Source organism: Canis lupus, chromosome 15 (assembly GCF_048164855.1).
Source record: "Canis lupus baileyi chromosome 15, mCanLup2.hap1, whole genome shotgun sequence".
Lineage (NCBI taxonomy): Eukaryota > Metazoa > Chordata > Mammalia > Carnivora > Canidae > Canis > Canis lupus.
Genome location: NC_132852.1, coordinates 27,494,434 through 27,502,354, shown reverse-complemented (window position 1 = coordinate 27,502,354; position 7,921 = coordinate 27,494,434). Strand labels below are relative to the sequence as shown.

The 7,921-nt window shown below is 44.3% G+C and overlaps 1 protein-coding gene across 1 annotated transcript in view; it reads left to right on the top strand.

Annotated features, from left to right (window-relative positions):
• Positions 1-1,017: 1,017 nt before the first annotated feature.
• LOC140604500 (uncharacterized) overlaps positions 1,018-7,921 on the top strand; it is a 56,410-nt gene continuing 49,506 nt past the window's right edge. Inside the window, exons 1-3 of the mRNA XM_072775745.1 lie at positions 1,018-1,098; positions 1,445-1,514; positions 4,081-4,446. Coding sequence (XP_072631846.1) covers positions 1,018-1,098; positions 1,445-1,514; positions 4,081-4,446 — 517 coding nt within the window. The remainder of the gene's footprint in view (positions 1,099-1,444; positions 1,515-4,080; positions 4,447-7,921) is intronic.

Sequence of the window (7,921 nt, the reverse complement as noted above, 5' to 3'; positions counted from 1 at the left end):
TCCCAGCTGCAGGTGTCCTCTTCCCTGTACTTCACCTGCAGGAGGTACGGCCAAGAACCATCTATCCTCAGAGACGGAAGGCCACATTTTGCTTCCTGGGAGCCAAGCTCGTCAGAAGAGCCAATCCAGATCTGTATCTACTCTACTCTGTCTCTGGGCACCTTTTCTCTGGAATGTAAACCCGTAAACATCTGATTTGTATCACCTCTAGGTAAAGGCTGAATTTCTAGGCCAGAGGTGACTATTGAGAGTGGGTTCTTTCCTTCTGACATGGAGAGCACAGACTCAACGTACTTTATCCCTTTGTGTTAGCCTGTATCCGGTGGGGGAGGGTTCCCAGTCCACGGGAAGGTAAGGGTCATAGCTCTTACCATGCAGGCTGGGGACAGATGGTACAGAGGGAGCAGGTGACTGCTGTGCCAGCTTCCTCTGGTCAGGGGAGGGCTCAGACTGTGGGGTCCAGCAGAGGTAACAACAACCACACAGAGGAGAGAGTGGCCCTCTTGCAATACACTGGCTGAGAGGCCAGAAGTCCCTTCTTTTATGGGGTAAACCTGGAGTGTCCAGGATCACTTGGGAGGACCAGGTACATGTGCACAACCATTTAACAGTCCTTCCAACACGAGCTACCTAATCAACCAGCTTCTTTTATTTTTTAAAAAGATTTTATTTATTTATTCATGAGAGAGACAGAGACAGAGACCTCAGAGACCAGAGAGAGAGAGGCAGAGACACAGGCAGAGGGAGAAGCAGGCTCCATGCAGGGAGTCTGATGTGGGACTTGATCCCAGGACTCCAGGATCACACCCTGGGCGGAAGGCTGGTGCTAAACCGCTAAGCCACTCAGGGATCCCAACCAGCTTATTTTAATTCAAGCTCAGCGCTTGTGCCCGAACTCCCACAATCACTTTATAATAAACCCATATTGTGTTATTTATTTCTTAGTGCCTATTGAGTGTTAGTGAGGTTAGAGGAGAGACTGGTGGCCAAAAAGAGAAGCCCCATTACTTGGTAGCTATGGCTTGGAGAGCCCAGGCTGCAACAGTGGTGGTGGTGGTGGTGGGTGTGTCTCCTGGGGATGGCTGTCAGTATGAGAAGGTAAAGTCACCCAAGGAGGGAGAACAAGTCTACTGCCACATTAGAGATACATGAATTGGGAGAGGATGAGGCGACACTGTTATTCTATAGCTTTTGCGTTTGTGTCTTTCTCAATAGGTCATTTTATGTTCTCTGGATGAAGAAAAAATTGCCAGCACTTAGTATGCATTTGACACTATGCGAAGTGCTTTCCATGCATTAACTCCTCTAATCCTATATGAACCTATCAGATAGTGTTGTCATTACTTCACAGATAAAGACATGAGATGTTTATCCTGCCCCTATGCATTTTTTATCCACTCATTCTATTTGATAAAGCCCCAAAGACAATGTTTTTCTGTGAGAGCTTCACTGGTTGAAAGCCAGCAGACATCTTCGGGCTGTGTTTATTGGTGAACCAACTGTAAAACTTCAATGTAAGTCGCAGGGCAGCAAGGCGACAGCACACTGGCCACTGGACTTACAGGGCTTGGGTCATGTGTAGATCTGAGCAGTGGGGGACAGAGGTGATTGTCAAACGACTGTCTGTAGAAGCTCTGCGAGAACCAGCAATGAGTCTTAACAGCCCAACATCTCAAGGATCTCTTTCCTGTGAAATAACAGAGAGCTGCTCTTGGATCAGGCCGCCATGGTTAGTAGTCAGTGAAAATACTCTCACCTCACTGCCACAAATCTCAACTTGAAAACAGATCTTTACATTCAAACAAGATCAAATGTGCATTCCCTACATGGGAACAGTGACAAACAAGGTCAGTGAGCATTAGAAATAAAATCATCTGACCAATAGTTTACTGCAAAGGAAGCATTTTCCACCCAGATTTGACCTCTTTTTACTCCAGAAGTCCAGTATTTCTTAATCAACTTGGTTTTAGACCAATGCATGGTGATTCATGGTACTGTGGCAGCAAGATGCTTTTTGTGTACCCTGGGGACTGGCAGGATGGTGTGTGTACAGGATGTCAAGTGGAGAACAGGTTGAGAGAGAGCCTTGACATCTGGCAGCTGTCATTGGCAAGAGAGATGGCAGTAGAATAAGTGCAAAGTTCAGTTGGGATTGGGTAAGACAGCAGGTTGTCAGCATAGATGGGGCCAGCAATGTTCTTTCCATCTGAACACCCAGCTGTTCATACAGAGTGGGGACCAGGTATCCACGATGGAAGGAAGTTTGAGTGTTTCTTGAGAGAGGGCATGGCTAAAGGCATGGTCAAAGGGCAGACCAAAGTTCAGAATCCATTTAGACTAGAAACTAGAGTCAACTCCATTCTCCCAGGCTGAGTGTCCAGTTGGTCTGCCACATGGGGTTTCTAGTTTCTCTTCTGAAACTGTGGGGCTTTACATCTTTGTACCTTAACTTTCTCACCTGTCAAAGATGACAAAGAGCTGCACAAGCTAACAAGAAGTGCAACCCAGGTTTAGATCTAGGTTTGTTTGACTTAACCTCTGGATAAACCTCTTAAAGTACTACTTTTTTTTTTTTTTAAAGAGAGAGAGAGCTTGGTGAGGGCAGAGGGAGAAGGGGAGAGAACCATAAGCACATAAGCAAAAATAAATAAATGGGGCTACACCAAACTAAAAAGCTTCTATACACCAAAGGAAATCATCAACAAAAGGAAAATGTAGCCTATAGAATGGGAGAAAATATTTGCAAACCATATATCTGGTAAGGGATTAATATCCAAGATATACAAGGAACGAAAATATACAACACAGTAGCTAAAAGCCAAATAGTCCGACTAAAAAAAATGAGCAAAGGACCTAATGGATATTTTCCCAAAAAACCTATACACATGGCCATCAGGTACATGAAAAGGTGCTCAACATCACTAATCATCAAGGAAAAGTAAATAAAAAACACAGTGAGATGCCACCTCACACCTGTTGGGATGGCTATTATCAAAAGACATGAGAACCTGTGCTGGCAAGAATGTGGAGAAAAGAGAACCCTCGTGTGCTGTTGGTGGGAATGCAAACAGATACAGTCACTATGGAGAAGAGTATGGAGGTTCCTCAAAAAATTAAAAATAGAGCTATCATTATGATCAGAAATCTCACTTTTGGGTATATATTCAAAGGAGATTCAATCAGTCTCTCGAAGAGGTATTTATACTACTGTGTTCATTGTAGCATTATTCATGATAGCCAACGTATGGAAACAACTTTAGTGCCCATCAACAGATGAATGAATAAAGAAAATATGATCTATTTGTCTATGTATCTGTGTATTTATCTATCTAGATATGTAATGGAATATTATTTGGCCATAAAAAGGAAACCCTACCATTTGTGACAACACAGATGAACCTGGAGAACATTATGCTAAGTGAAATAACCAGATAGAGAAAGACAAACAGTGCATGGTATCACTAATATGTGGAATCTGAAAAGAAAGAAAGAAACAAAAAGTAGAATGGTGGTTGTCAGGGACTCGGGAGGTGGAGGAAATAGGGAGAGGTTGGTAAAAGGGTACAAACTTTGAATTATAAGATGAGTAGGATCTGATGATCTAATGTATAACATGGTGATTATAGACTGTATCGTATAATTGAAATTTGCTAAGAGAGTAGAACTTAAATGTTGTCACCCTCCCCCAAAAAATAAATTTTTGAGATGATGAATATGTTAATTAACTCTATGGTGGGGATCCTTTCATAATATATATCAAAAATCATGGTGTACACCTTAAATACACTAAAATTATTTGGCGGTTATACTTCAGTATAGCTGAAAACAGAGGACCTAGTGATGAATTGGGATTTGTTATATTGGAGCACTGAGCAGATAAATGGTTGGAGACCATGGCTTGTCTGAAAGATAGGGGAGATGCTATGGACCTGAAAGAGCCCTTTTGCAGAACATTGCAGCACGTTTTGCGCGTAGGCTAGCGTACTGTTAGGGTATATGAGCTGCTATTACAAACTTCACAATGTATAACGGCTCCAACACAGTAAAAGTTTATGTCTTCCTCTCTGTGGTCCCAAACAGGTGTCCCTGGTCGGCGGGAAGCTTTCTTCCAGGCAGTCACTAAGGGATGCAGGCTCCTCATCAAGGCTCTGCCAGATTTAACACAGAGCTCCCAAGGTCCCCTCGCAGCTCCTGCCAGCCAGCGAAGGAGGAGGAAAGTGTGGAGGAGACACACTAGCATTTTAATGACCCCAGGCCGGCCTGGCACACACCGGTTCTGCTCCCGCTGCACGTTCGTGGAGATCGGACACTGCGCCACAGCACACGAGGAAGTTGGAAGAAGAGGAGTTTTGGCTGGGGGCCACTGCTCAGTAGTCCGAGCTGCACACCCCTGTGAGGGGAAGTGTGAGTTGAGGTGGAGCCGAGCTTCCCTGCCAGGAGCTTGCGGTGAGGTTTTCTCAGAGACCACACGTTACAGAGGTTCTAACGTTCCCATTGCCTACAGCATCAGGTTGAACTGGCCGGTCCGGGGAGCTGGGCCCGGAGCGTGGGGCTGTGCGGGTGCACCTCTGGGCCGGAGGCGAGATCGAGATCACAGGGTGCGGGATGACAGGCAGGCGCTCCCCGGGCCGAGGCCTTCCCTGGGCCGCCCCTTCCCATTCCTTGGTTTAGCGCCCCAACGGGTCCCGTTCTGGGGCCCGCATTCTCAGGCACCTGGGAACATCTCTCTGGAGCGTTGCGGGTAATTAGCGTCCCCGCCTGCGTTGACCCACGGGAGTCGTTTTGCCCTAAGCTCTCTCTGCTTCTCAAGCCAACCCCTCAGCCCGGGGATCCCTCCAGCCCGGGAGGGAGTAGGTAAGAGAAAGTCTGCCAGGTCAGGTGCGAAAGGTGCCTTTGCCCCTGTGGAGGGCATCAGCTCATACAGAATAAAGGATAAAAGCCAAGATGGGCGGACACAACTGAACGACTGTTGTTAACTATGAGTGGGACTGAAAACATTTTCAGTGATGTTGAAAATGGCCTTCAAGGGGGGCGGCCCCGGTGGTTCAGTGGTTTAGCACCGCCTTCAGCCCAGGGCCTGGTCCTGGGGTCCTGGGATCGAGTCCCACGTGGAGACTACTTCTCTCTCTGCCTGGGTCTCTGCCTCTCTCTGTGTCTCTCATGAATAAATAAATACAAATCCTTTAAAAAAAGGAAAATGGCCTTCAATTTTAGAGAAAAATATTTATGTTTGCATTTACTGGGTGCCCCCCTTTTTTTTAATTAGAAAAGTAATATATGGATAACAGTTTAATGCTGCTTCCTGCAGTGCTAATTTCTTACAGCGCTGTGTGTCTCTGGAACATTTTTCCCAAATAGATATGTGTATGTATGTAAAATAATCAATTAGATGGGGCACCTGGGTGGCTCAGCGATTGAGTGTCTGCCTTTGGCTCAGGTCGTGATCCCAGGGTCCTGTGATTAAGTCCTATATTAGGAGCCTGCTTCTCCCTCTGCCTGTGTGTTTTTCTTTCTTGTTTTTTTTTTTTTAAAGATTTATTTATTCATGAGACACACACACACACACACACAGAGAGAGAGAGAGAGAGAGAGAGAGGCAGAGACACAGGCAGAGGGAGAAGCAGGATCCATGCAGGGAGCCCGATGTGGGACTCGATCCCGGGACTCCAGGATCATACCTTGGGCGGAAGGTGGCGCTAAACCGCTGAGCCACCCGGGCTGCCTTGCCTCTGTGTCTTACATGAATAAATAAACAAAATCTAAAAAAAAAAAAAATCAATTAGAGAAAACACTATAAAATATATATATTTTTAATATAACAGTTTCATTCTATGAGTGTATTGAATGTTGGAAGCAACATTATAAGCTTCAAAAGAAACCAAAAAATATAACTTTGAATCCACTTTAGATAAAATTAGAAAAAATTAAGAGCACCAATTCTAATTTATGGGAAGCCTCGGTAGGGTGTATCTTATTGAGGGAAGTCCTTTGAAAATTTATTCTCTCTCTGTGTCTCTCATGAATAAATAAAATCTTAAAAACAAAAGAAAATTTAAGTGCGGGTTGCTCTATTTCATGTCTTCGTGGAGTAGGTAAACTAGAGAATGTCAGAGTATCTTACATTTTGTTAACTGCAGAGTACAGGGAACAAAGACCTCTGTTAGATATAAGACTGTTGGGGCAAAGGTTCTGTTCAAATTTAAAACCTGATGTGCTGTGGGGCACCAGGTGGCTCAATGGGTTAAGCAGCTGCCTTTGGCTCAGGTCATGATCTTGGGGTCCTGGAATCAAGCCCCACAACGGGCTACCTACTCAGGAGTCTGCTTCTCCCTTTCCCTCTGGCCCCCACTTGTGTGTGCACACATGCGTTCCCTCTCTCAAATAAGTAATAAAATCTTAAAAAGAAACTTGACCCCCCTCCCCAAACTAGATGTGCTTTGTTTCATGTCATCAGAGTTGCAGTTCCTTTCTTCATGCTTGCTGACATCCAAGGAGAAGCAGCAAAATGCGTTCTAAGGCATTCTGTTAAAATTTTTAACTATGTACTTTTAAAATTTTACTTCATGGGAAAGTAATGCTTTAACTGGAAAGCTTAGGATAACTAAAAATGTTAAAAAAATGTGTTGTAGAAAACTATAGTCATTCACTTAAGCCATAAATGGTTTGTATAGAAAATTGAATTTGCTTCCTTAAGCTGTATATGAACTCCTCAATCCTATGTTAATTAACTCACCACTCTTGTAATGCATTCACCAGCTTTATGTTAATTGACTTTCCGCTAGATATACTGCGTGTATCTCTTGTTAGTCAGAAAGCAACGGATTGTAATCTAGTTTTTTTCCCTGTAGGCCTGTTTGGAATAATGGGTGCCCTCTGTGAATTTTTTTAAAAAGGATTTTATTTATTTATTAATGAGAGACATACAGAAAGAGAGAGAGAGAGAGAAAGAGAGGCAGAGACACAGGCAGAGGGAGAAGCAGACTCCATGCAGGGAGCCCAACGCGGGACTCGATCCCCGGTCTCCAGGATCACACCCTGGGTGGAAGGCGGCGCTAAACCGCTGAGCCACCCTAGCCGCCCCTTCTGTGAATTTTGACCCAAACATGGTGCAGACTTTCATTCTGACACAATATGCTCTCTGCCAATGAGAGCTAACTCTCCAGCTCTACTTTCTTCTCTATATACAAGTTTTTTTTTTTTTAAGATTTTATTTATTTATTAATGAGAGACATACAGAGAGAGAGAGAGGCAGAGACACAGGCAGAGGGAGAAGTAGCCTCCCCAGGGAGCCCAATGCAGAACTTGATCCCCAGGACCCTGGGATCACGCCCTCAGCCAAGGGCAGAAGCTAAATCGCTGAGCCACCCAGGTGTCCCTATACATCAGTTTTTATGTTTTAGGCCAAAGGTCATTAATGCATTACTCTGCAAATATTTTCATCCAATGGCTGCTCTGTCACTCTGTCTTGAGTCAAATGTATTTTGCAATACATGTTGTTTACTTGGTCTCTCTGCCAATTATTTTGTATTCTGATGAATTGTCTTGATCCATAACAGTTATCCAAGGGGAAGTAGTGATGGTGCTGGCCCACCATGAACAAAATGAGAGTGTCACGGCTGATGTTAAAGTTTGAGTTCTGTGGTGCCTGGAGTTTATTCAGGCATATAATTGAGGAAGCAGGGGTAAATTCAGTAAACAAGGATTGGTAGACATCCTTTGGTATTAGGAATGACATCATAAAAATGATGACAACTTGGGAATGATTGGTGGCAATTGAATGAATGGAGGTCAAGAGAACAAGAGAAACTGGTCAGTTTGGAGAAAGGCCTGTTTTGACTTCAGAGGATTTGAAGGGAATAATCTGTGACTGCCAATGGACAATTCTGGGGACACATCCTACCTAGGTGATGCCACAAAAACC